General features: G+C 28.5%; 1 protein-coding gene across 1 annotated transcript; it reads right to left on the bottom strand.

Annotated features, from left to right (window-relative positions):
- Window positions 1-239: 239 nt before the first annotated feature.
- LOC114184506 (phenylalanine ammonia-lyase class 1-like) lies at window positions 240-3,305 on the bottom strand. Its single transcript, XM_028071816.1, has 2 exons — window positions 2,804-3,305; window positions 240-2,090 (listed from the first exon to the last, which is right to left on the bottom strand). Exons 1-2 carry the CDS (start codon window positions 3,199-3,201, stop codon window positions 341-343), a joined length of 2,148 nt encoding a protein of 715 aa, XP_027927617.1. The 5' UTR covers window positions 3,202-3,305; the 3' UTR covers window positions 240-340.
- Between the last annotated feature and the right edge of the window lie 9,365 nt (window positions 3,306-12,670).

Raw genomic sequence — 12,670 nt, 5'->3', positions numbered from 1 at the left:
CTGAACCCGTGAACGTTTTAGATATTAGAGAGGAACTCGTCAAAGTAATCTCTTGAAAGACTTTGTTGGATAGCAGTGTGATGTGTGCACTTGTCATGATGATAGAACTTAACAAAATGTCAGTGTCGGTGCCCATTTTTCTTATATTTTTAATTAATAAAGGAATTTTTACTCAGTTTAATTAATAAGTTAATATAATTGATGATGCATTGACCTATATATTTTCAACCTGAACGGAATACCAATCGAAATTTGAAAACATTGAATTACATTGCATAGTTTTAAAACATCGAGTTACATAGATACAAAAGAAAAAACATTTAAGAAAGTGACGATAAAATTAACATATTGGAAGAGGAGCACCATTCCACTCTCCAAGGCATTCCAGAAGAGGATCAATGATTTTACCCTGGCATATTGCTGTGAATAATTTGTCAAACTCTTCACCTGGTGACTTCACCTTTTCTCCAGTAAGCAGGCCAGTCCCTAACTCCTCTCTCACAAACTTGTAGAGTGGGTAAGATCTGCATTCTTTGATCTTGTTTGGAATTGCAGCTTTGCCACTCTCATAAGCAGCCCTTGCACTTTCAACCTCCTTTGGCAAGATGGTCTTCAACTCCTCCTCAAAGGTTGCAATCTTTTGAAAGATTGATGTGTTAACGTCCTTCTCATTCTCTGCATTTGCCAGGGCATGGTCTACAAGCACTTGCCTTAGTTTTTGCATCAATGGGTATGTACCACTGCATGCGTCATCTATGTACGAAAATACATACTCCCTGTCAACCACTTTCAGCAGATCCTTTTCGCAAAATCTTGAAGAGTGGAGTTCTCCGTTGCCACCTGTGGTGAGGGTCCTCTTGGAAACTTGACTCACAGTGTTCTTCACCGAGCTTTTCAAATTCTCCTCCAAATGCCTCAAGTCAATTGCTTGGCAAAGTGCCATCAAGAAGGAGGAAGACATGAGCTTAAGGATCTCAATAGATTCATTCGTCTTCCTAGCTGAAATCAAACCAAGAGAGTTCACGTCTTGGTTGTGTTGCTCAGCACTTTGGACATGGCTTGTAACTGGATTTGCGAGATACTGGAGTTCAGAGCAATAGGAAGCCATGGCAATTTCAGCTCCCTTGAAACCATAATCCAAGCTGGGATTTCTGCTAGCAGTTAGATTTGAAGGCAGACCGTTGTTGTAAAAATCATTGACAAGCTCGGAGAATTGAGCAAACATGAGTTTGCCAATGGATGCAAGAGCCAAACGTGTGTTGTCCATGGAGACTCCAATCGGGGTTCCTTGGAAATTACCACCATGCAATGCCTTGTTCCTTGAAACATCAATAAGTGGGTTGTCATTCACAGAGTTAATCTCTCTCTCAATTGACTTGGTGGAGAAACGGATGACTTCAATGAGAGGACCAAGCCACTGAGGTGAAGTTCTGAGGGCATATCTATCTTGTTTTGGCTTTTGCAAAGGATCAATTTCATGGAGCTTCTTAGCATCCTTCATGTAGGAACTTCCATCCAAAATGTGCTCCATGATGGCAGCAGCCTCAATTTGACCAGGGTGGTGCTTTAACTTGTGTGTCAAATGATCAGTGAACTCGGGCTTTCCTTGCATCACTTCGGCAAAAATGGCTGATAGAACTTCAGACAACACAGCCAGTATATTTGCCTCAAAGAGAACTATTGAAGCCAAGCCAGAACCCACAGCTGTGCCATTAACAAGGGCAAGGCCTTCCTTGGGCTGCAATTCAAAGAACTCAGAATTGATGTGAGCCGATTCAAAAGCTTGCTTGGCATTAAGTACTTCCCCAGAAGGTCCAACAGCTTTGGAGTTAGGTCTGCCAGTTAGCAAACCAGCAATATAGGAAAGTGGAACAAGATCTCCAGAAGCTGTGATTGTACCACGAAGAGGCAAGCATGGGGTAACGTTGTTGTTAAGGAGCTTGGTAATGGCTTCCAAGATTTCAAATCTGATGCCTGAATAGCCTTGAAGAAGAGTGTTGATCCTCACTAGCATGGCTGCTCTAGTTGCTGTGTGTGGCAGTGTGTGGCTTGATTCAGTCCCATTTCCAAATATTCCAGCGTTTAAAAACCTGAACAGGAATAAAAGAATTACAATTAGGAATTTTTGTTTTAAATTAATCATAAAATATATCCACCTTGATGAAAGCATATATGTTTGCAGTAATTAATTATTACAAAACAGTAGAAAAATGTTCTTTGAATTTAATAGTTAAATAATTAAAAACGGAAATTTAATATAAACATTGCAAATATTTTCCCTAAATATATAATGTTGAAAAATAAAATTACATATTAATTGTAGCTTACCCAATATAAACCCAATTCTGTGTGATAATACTGGTTGAGTTAGGTAAGTAAGAAATTTCTTTAAAGCCGTCCAGCTTAAAATAAAAATTATTTTACATGCATTATGAATAAAAATATCATCATACATTATATAAAAACCAAAAAAATAAAAGACACAAAAACATTTTTTTCTCAGCTAATATTAGGTCATAAAAAATGTAATGACAGTTTAAAAATAATTAAAAAATTATAAAACAGTTTGAGAATTGGTTCCCGATATTTTTAGAAGTAGAACCTTAATTATCATGCATGTCCCGATATTATGCTGTTAAATTTAGGTCACCAGCCAGTACCGTGCTCAGTAAGCAGCACCGGACACATGAAATATTGAAAAGACGGAAAATAGTACGTATAGTAAGCGTAGATATATACGTAGAGTTTGTGTGTGTATTTATGTACACAGAGGGAGTAGAGTAGAGTAGAGTTAGTCAGTTACCTGATGAGTTCTTTCTGCAGTGCACCGCCTTGTTTGGTTCGGCGGTGTGAGGTAGCACCGAAGCCGGTGGTGACGCCGTAACTGTCAGTGCCATTGTTCATGCTGTTCATCACCCACTCACTGCTCGCCTTAACACCTTCCCGAGCGGACTCCGACAGCTCCACCCTCACGCCTTGGTCGTGTGCAGACACCGCCGCCACCTGAGCGATGGTGAGCGTCTCGCCACCAAGGTGGACCAGCGGCTGCCGGTATTCGGCCACCATGCGCTTGACCTCATCGAGGTGGCTCCCCTTCAGCGCCTCCGCGGCCGTTCCCCAATTCAGAGGATCACTGCTCTTGGTGGAAGTCATGCAGAAGGAACCGTTTTGGTGGCCATTGGTAAGGGTGGTTGCTTCCATCTTAAAACAGTGAAGAGAATGAAAAAATGGAGTTTTGTATAGAGAGAGAGAGAGAGAGAGGAAATGTGTGTGTTTGTGTGTTTATGAGTTTGAGGATTCCCTGAGAAGAAAAGCGTTTGGTGGAAGAGTTATATAGAGGTGAGTTGGTGTGTTGGTGTGTTGGGTAGGTAGCTGAAGGGAACGAGAAATGGGGTTTGTTGAAAATGAATTAGGAACGTCGGATTAGAGCGTGGCGTGGGATTGTGGCACGTGGAGCAGCGCATTGGATGGTGTTGTTTCTTGGTAGCTGAGTGTGGTGGCGCCCAACTGAGTGGACCAAACAGAGAAAGATGTTGGTTGGTGAGCATTGGGGGAGGAAATAAGCATGTTAACGCTTGGTCAACCTTGCATGTCCATAACGTCCATAACAAAACACCACATGTAGTAATCTTAATACTATACTAATTAATTTCTTCCTAATCATCTCATTTGGTCAATAATTATTTTTAATGTAATTCCTCCTCTCATCTCACTTACTCTGCTTTACTACTATTTCACACTCCTACTTTTCCACACCCTCAAATTAACTAAGACATTCTATTCATATATAATCTATTTTTTTATATTAAATATTCTTAGTTATACTTCCATATATATATTTTTTTCTCATCACTTGCTGAAGTGGAACCTATATAATAATACAACACATTTCTATCCATAGGAATTTAAATATTAATTTATCACGTTATATAAGACTAGTTCATTTTGATAGACCTAGCCTTGTGTAACCATATAGAGCAAAAATCTGTCTATTTAGATATAAGATAGAAATATTTTTGAAAGTCTTTTTTACCAAAAATGTAGAATTTTTCTAATAGAAAATTTGTTGAAAGACTTTTAATTTTATATGTACGTGTTCTAGTTAACTATTCTATTCCAGTTTATAAGTTTTTGTGACATTTATATAGATCAGTATATAAGACTTTTATTTGGTGATAAGGATGGACTTGTGTTTATAGGATACTTTTCTTGACATAACTTGTTTATAGGATAATTTTGCTGTATATATTTCTCACTATTTCGTTGAGTCTAAGCACGTGAGAGACCAAATGTGACCAAAGAATTAAAAAAAATTAATCATACACTGGCCTATATTTTAATACTTAAGTGGTCAAGGTCTTTGACTGGAATAAACCATTTTCTTTACAAGAGTTTATTACTATTTCCAAATTTACGTGTATTTTTTTCGTCCTTTTCAATATCTACAATTTTTTTAGTAGTTGATAACTGTACGTGAATCAGCCTTTATCAATTGATTATATATTGGTCGGTAGTATAGTACAGGATATGTTTAGTTATGTTTTGAATTTTGGATTAATTTCAGAATTCTTAATTGAGTTTTTAATAAATTTTTATAATTTATTGAGTTATTTAAATTTTAAAATTTTTTAATTGAGTTTTTACAGTTAATTGTTATTGTTAACTTTCTGATATGATAGTTATCTTGCATTCTTACTTTCTATGAATAATATTTTATTTCAAAAAATTTTGATGACAAAATCTTTCCAAATATTTATGGTATTTAACGAAAATTATTTTCAATTTAATTAGAATTATAAAATTAAAAAAATTAAAATTGAAAAAGTACAAATTTACAAAAATTAAGAAATTATAAAATTATATTTTTTAAATTTTTTATTTTTTATTTTTAATTAAATTTAAAAACAATTTTTGTTAAATACAATTAATATTTTGAAAAGATCTCGTTATCAGTTTTATAACAAAATATTACGTGATGTACATTCATAAAAAGTAACAATGCAAATAATGATATGTGACTTAATTAAAAATTTCTAAATTTATTATATCAAAATATAATTAAGCCATAGAGTCATTATGGATGAATCCTTATTAAAATATGTTTTTTTTTTCAACTTCTAAGGTGCATGATAAAGGGTCGTATTGGATAAAAATTTCAAAAAGTTTAAAAGACTATAAATTATTTTTATGATATTCAATCTAAGCTTTTAGTAATACAAACAAATTTTGTGATTTTCAATCGAAATTTATTTTTAAAGAGAACAATATAATTCAATTGTGTTTAATATTTTTTACTAGGATTATAATTTTGAAAAAATTATACATTTCGATGATTTAATTTTTAAATTTAGTTTTACATTACTTTCCAGTGAAATAAATAAATATCATATTCATTAAACAATTTCATCAAAACCTTTATATATTTTTTGTGTTAATTATTATACTTGTTTTTCCCTGACACATAATTCATTCTCTTTTCTTTTTTCTTTAAAGATGACGTGGACATTTTAACTACCTTATTCAATAATTTTCTTTACAAATAATGTCGTCGTTGATAGATTCTTTATTTAACTGATGGACAACATTTTATTTTCAACATTATCATATAAAATTAATAACATAATTTTAAATCTATTGTTTAACACAAAAACGGAAATGACAATATATTCATATGTTTTTTTTATCGGCACTAAGTAAAAGTACGAATAAAGAATAATGTGAAGAAAAAACATTAATAATTAGGAATTTAAATTGCTGTGAAATATGAGAGATACTCTTTATTAAACTTTTCATATGATTGATTATTTTATATTTAATAAGTATATGCGTTTTTTTTTTCTTCATATTTGATGAAGAAATTATACACTAATAATTTTGGAGATATTTATTCTAGAATCCATTAATAATGAATATTAATTAAATATTAAAAATGCACAAAATTGAAGTGGTTTGTATTACGGACATATTTGTCTTTCATGTGCTTAAATTGAAGTGAATTAATTGATTAATAAAGATAGCAACTAGATAAGACTAGTGATATCATGCAACAGAAGAAGGGTTGGGAAAAGACTATTGAATAGATTTATGACTAAAGGAGTGTGGAAAAATAAGTATTATATTCTATCATAGAAGGGATGAAGAAATGAGAAAATATTTGGAAAAAGAAGTATGAACTTAAAAATATAAAGTAATAATGGGGGTGTAATGAGAAGAGACAAAAGTATGCATCACATGGTGGAGCACTATGTCCCTTGCATCTACCATGAAACTGTGGGTGAGAGCTACAACCAATTCAAGTCAACCCACCCACACTACTCTCATCATCATCTCTCTTTTTTTTTTTTTCTAACAACATTAAAATTAAAATTTAGCTTAATACTTTTTTATTATTGTAATAATTATTTTAATTTTATTTTAGTACTAAAAAAAAGTATATATTATTCTCTTAATTTCAAAGTAAGATTATTTGTGATACAGGCACACATATTATTAATACAAAATTAAATAAAAAATATATATTATTATTTCCATTTTTTGACTTTTATACTTTGTACATAATTTAGTATGGATCATTAATTAATGTATCATTATCTTTTTTTTATTTTAAAAGAATTAATATTTTACACTAAATTATGTCAAAAAATAAAAATTATAGTATTATTTTTTATTAAATAATCGGAAGAAAATTCTTGGTGTTTTTTATTAAACAATTATTGAAATGCGTTGTATTGTGCTAACGTCAAACGACGATGGGGACTTGTAGATGCTAAGTATGTGTATGAGTGAGCACTCAAAAAAAAAAAAGCCACCCTGTTTGAACGCTGACCGTGTCTAACGAAAAGATTGAAGAAGAAAAAGTCCAACGTTATATTAGGTAAGGAAAAAAACATGTGCTTTGTTGTTAAGGTTTTCAACTGTTCTGCCTGCACTTCACCTGCAACAAAAATCCACAGGTAATTTCCACCTACCCCTTACTATATACACACTCTCCTCCCTCTATGACTTGGTGAAATCTTCACGTAAATTCTTACTTGTATTGATCATTGACGAAAAAAAATTACATTATATAACCAAGTAAAAATTTTATTACAACTATGTAACATCGAGTTAGAGTTAAAATATATTTTTTTAAATAATATTAAAATTATCCAAATTTTATTATATCAAAATTTTAAAATGTATATATTTTTTGAAAATTTCACATAAACTAAATGTAAAAAATGAAATTACAGTATATAAATAAATACTGACATTATTGATTGAATTAGGCATAAGTCTACATCTTATGAGGGACAATGATTATTTATATATTAAGTGAAATGTGTTTTAAGATGATTAATTAAGTTTTTTAGACTAAAAAGGGTGTGAAATATGTTTAGGGATGTCAAAAAAATTCATATCTGTGAATGTTTGCGGATAAAATCCGTAATGGGTAGAAGATGAATATTGAAAATGGATACATGCGGGTAACGTGTATGGGTATTTTGTAGACCTGCTTGTTAACGGGACAGGTACGGGTATCATAGTATCCGTACCCGTGGATATCTGTATCTGTTAAACTGTAATTTAAATTAAAAAAAAAATAAAACATTAACAATATTGATTTTGAATGGGTTATTTTTTATCAATTGATTTTAAAAAATCTTTATTTATTTGTAAATTGTCATTCAACACTATTTAAATGAATTTGTCATTTTCACTTTGTTTGAAATTTATAAATGTTATGGATTTGTATTTTTATTTGAAATTATGATTAAAATTTGTTATTAGAAATTAAAATTTTCTCTTATAAATATTTGTAGGTACCCATAGATATTCGTAGATATTAAAAAAATATGTAGGTACACACATAACAGATACCCGTATAGATATAGATACGGAATGAATATTTATCCCATTCTCTACATGCTCCGTTTACATTTCTAAATGTATTTGGTTAGCGGAAGTACTAATTGACATTGACAAAATAAAAGTATTAGTTTGAAGTGTTATGAAAATATCTCGTTAAGAAATCAAGGAGGTTCTGTTGATGAAGAACTGAAAACAAAGTCAATGGTAGTTGGACTAAAGACTACGAAAATTGTGTCCCCTTTTTCACTGATTTGCTCCCATTCCATCACCAGTGTGATTAACCATAATGGGCAAATGGAGTAATTAACTTTTAGTCATTTCATAATATTTTGGTTGTTGAGAAATAACTATAATGGGATTGTTACTGATAGAATATATATTTCAAATCAAAATAAACAATATTAAATTAAATATTTAATCGAACAATATATCACTATGGAAAAAATTTCCAGTGGGACAAAATAATGTTAAGTAAGCGTCAGAATTCCCTTTATTGCACATAATAGTTGTCTAGTATATTCAATTAATAATTATTTATATTTAATTCCTAAATGTTTTACATACACGTTATAAATATAATAATATTAATAATTTATAGTTGTAATATAATAAGACATTAAAAATTAAAGTTGATTTTAGTAGAAATAGAAATATCAATTACATTAATATGATTTTTTTACATAATTAATAAAGTAAAACTAAATGTAAGTAAAATCGTACTCTTTTCGGTGCTCGATTAATGTTATATTCTAGCCGTATTTATAATTCTTTGCTATTTTAGATAAATAAATAGATAGATAAGTTTATGTTAATTTAAACCGATAAAGTATTTAATGTAAAGACCCACCATCACCATAGGGATAGGTGATTTTTTTTTTCAGTAATACGAGTATGTGATGTTGTTTAGAAATGATAAATTTATATTACTTTGAAACCATGCATTTTGTTGAATGGAAACTTGGAAAGGCATTAAAGTTTATTGTTTGGTGCTTTGCTTGAAAGTTTTAATGTCGATTGATTGAATATTGGTTGAACGTGGAAAAATAAGTGCGTTTTTTATATTATAATTATTAGGTATTGCTTATTATTTAGTATATGTGTATTTCTTTGTTTTAAGCAGTATATTAAATTTAATAAAAGTGGTTTAATTTACATTAAATATTGGTGGAGAAGCATGACATAAATTAAAATTAGTAATTTTGGTTTTTTTTTTGTTGGTGAGCCTAAAATTTGTTTTTAGTTTTCTTCGAATAGTTTGAGTGTAGATGATATTGATTTAATTGAGTTTTTATTTTGACTTGGTGGGAAAAATGATACGGTATCTTATTTTTCCACATACGTATTTAGGCATTTCGTAAAACCTAAGGAAATTCGCTAAAAATAACTTTTTTTTTTAAATTGTATTATGATTTAAAAGGTATCCAATGAAAATTTTTGTTTTTTTCTTTTGTGATATTATAAATATTTTTATAATTATTGTACTTTATGATTTTTAATTGATTGATGTGAAACAAATTTATATTAAAAATAATGAGATATAATTATGGATGATGTTATGCGGGTTAATTTTGACTTGACATGTTAATGATGTAATGTAAATATTTGAGTGGTGAAATTCAAAAATATTTGTACGGCTTTAATAGAATTTCAATAATAATAGCAATAAATAAAGGATATATTTTAAAAAAAAGTGTTACAAAATATGTTAACATTAAAGTAGTTAAAGCAGTCATACGAGTTATAAGGGTTGATTTATCATGAGTTAAGTTAAAAAATGATAAATTCAATCCTACACATATGTTAATAAGTTAAAATTTTTATAATTCAACTCGATCCACTGTATATGGGTGAGTTAGTGAATTAATTTAAGATTTTTTTCTTTTAAATACGAATTTAGACCATATACCAATATACAAACTTAAATTAGTATTTAAAACTTAAGTGAATGTCTAGTGAGTCATATTAATTTATAGATTAAAACTCATTTTCACATCTTTACATAATATTCTTTTATATGTTATTAATTTTTTAGGAAAAATATAACTGAAAAATAAAAATTTTAAATCCTTCTATGATATTTATTTTCAGAATTCTTTTAATATTTAAATAAATAAAATATCACTTTTTTAAAATAATATTAAATATATTTGTATTTCAAATATATTTATATTTTATATTGAACTGTCCAAAATATGTATCTTGGACAGTTTGTACATAATTTTAAATTTAATGTTAATGTAAAATTTAGTGAATGACTAATTAAAAAAAAATTGCACAAACCTTATAACATGTGTTTGGTTCATCTATTTCATTTCGCTTGGAATTTGGATCCTCTCAATTTAAACTAAGTAATAAATGTACTAAATTACCATTAAAAATCAGTAAACAAACATATCCTATTAACCTTGAATAGGAGAAGTTTCAGTCTTTTATTTATATGCTTATGGCAAAATTTCTATCAGTAAATAATTTAGGCTTTAGAGTTATTACACGTTGAATGTATCTCACTCATCCAATTACTGACATATATTTTATTAGTTTTTTAAAAGGTTCTCATACAATCTTTTTCAAATACGTGAATAGGAATGTCAAAACGTATCTCAACCATTAGTTAAATTAGTTCATTATGGATTATGAGTTTGACTCCGATCGAAGGTGGGTCGATTCGTTTAATCCACCAATATCTTTTACAATTTTTTAATCTTTTTTAATAATTATTTATTACTCCTAATTATATAGATTCATAATTTATATTTTAATTAATTTGGTTGTCAAATTATATACTTTAATCTTTAACTACAAACTTTATGTAAATTACTCAAGCAATTGTCTAATAAACAAAATTTTCTAAATTAGTATGATAAAAATGTGTAGTTTGTTTATTTATATTTTGTTCAATAGCATGACTCAGAAAATGTGTAATATTAACCATGTTTTCTTATACTATATGATACTTTCTTGGAAACAATTCATCATATATTGGTGGTGAGGATGATGAAGACATTGATTCTTGATTTTAGTGTGATTGTCATCTCATGGGTTGCTTAAAAAATTGTTTAAATATTTAAATTCTTAAAAATAAATAAATAAATATATTTTTATGTGGGTTGGTGAACCAACTCACCAACCCGTGGTGAATTAAATCAGATTACAAAATTTTTGACTCACCATAAAGTGAACAGAATTGGATTCACTTATTTTTCAAGTTTGTGATGAGCCAACTTATATAAGTAGAATCGATTCATTTTTACATGTCGACGTGTCAATCATTAAATCGGAAATTTTTGTTTTAACAGAGATTCAAATATCGGAAGAAAAAGTCACTCTTTTAAGTCTTCTTCTCCAACTCCACTGCCATTATTGTCCTCCATAGCTTTTTATAAAGCTTGTTCTTTAATTTCTCGAGGCAAGTTCCTAACGAATTTCCTCCCAGACTTAAGTCACCAGAGACTAGAAATACTAACACATTAATGCTTTTGGAAAGAAATTTGTTAAACTTTATTGACCCAAAATTAGAAAGGTCATTCTTTCCTTTATTGATATTAATGTAAAGTTGTATTTTCAAACTGATGTTTAAATTAGTATCAGTTTTTTTAGTCTCTCAAAATCTGAAGTGAACTTGTTAATTATTTAACATTTAATATATTAAACATTATACTCTTTAACTACTCTTATTACATTAATTTTATAAAAATCATCAATGTATTAATTAACAAATAATTTAAGAATACTGTTATGAACTTATGATTATATAAATATAGACTCTTCCTTTTCTTTTCATTTATTTTCAGTCTTCTTTACATCTTCTCTCTTTATTTTTATTTTATTTTAAAATATCTATAACGTGTTTCCTTCTTTTTCTCATCAACAACCCTCTTCCAACTTTCTCCTTCACTGTAGTTTTCGATAATAAATGTTTCCTTCTATTTTTCTGATACAATTATTATTATTTTTTTGCTAAAAGCTTGACTTTAAAACATGACTTTGTTTTCTTAAAATAATCACATTTTAGATTACAATTTTAAAAAAATTTAAAATCATATTTTAAAACACAAAAATTAAGTTTTAAAAAATAATTAAAATTGAGTTCTAAAAGACATTTTTATTATTTTAAAAAATATTTGTTCTGAAAACGTTTTCGTTAAATTAAACGTAGTATTTTAAAACACAACTATGTATATCTCCTCATTTATTTAAAGTGATTTTGATATTTTAGAGAGAGAGAAAATACCCAAAAGTTGACTCTGATAGCTCACCTAACATAATATGAACAGAATAAAACACAAAACAAAATAATTTTTCAATAAAAACTTAATAAATTTAGAATTTAAAGATGTCTAAGCCATGGAAAAATGGCCATGAAAATCAGTTCAATTCAGTCAATAAAATTACAATCAAATCGTCGAATTTCAAAATATAATTTGATAATTAACTCTCCTAATGTTCTTTTATTATAAATCCATATATCATATAACTAATTACTTATATACAGAGACGGATCTTTGTATGAACAGAGAGCAGTCATGGTCCCTAATTTTTTTATATTTATATAATTTAATATATAATTTTAAATATTTCTCTTAATAATTTAATATATTTTTAATATACTTTATGTATTTTATATTTGTGAAATCTTTTAAATATCTACATTTATATATAAAAAAGTTCTCTATTTTTGTCCACATTTATTTTTTTTTTATTTTACCTTTTAAATAATTTTTTTAAAATTAAAGTAATTATTTTATCAATCTTTTAAGTAAGCATTTGTTAATTTAACTTTCCTTTTCAAGATTGGTTTTTTACACATAATCATAATAAA

Source organism: Vigna unguiculata, chromosome 1, assembly GCF_004118075.2.
Source record: "Vigna unguiculata cultivar IT97K-499-35 chromosome 1, ASM411807v1, whole genome shotgun sequence".
NCBI lineage: Eukaryota > Viridiplantae > Streptophyta > Magnoliopsida > Fabales > Fabaceae > Vigna > Vigna unguiculata.
This window is presented reverse-complemented; position numbering and strand designations above follow the sequence as displayed.

What these genes read in the sequence shown, in the direction of transcription:
- LOC114184506 (XM_028071816.1), bottom strand. Translation starts at nt 3,201, where the DNA reads ATGGAAGCAACCACCCTTACCAATGGCCACCAAAACGGTTCCTTCTGC. An exon ending in CTGCAGAAAGAACTCATCAG is followed by an intron (nt 2,091 to 2,803) that starts GTAACTGACTAA and finishes ATTCCTGTTCAG; the next exon opens with GTTTTTAAACGCTGGAATAT.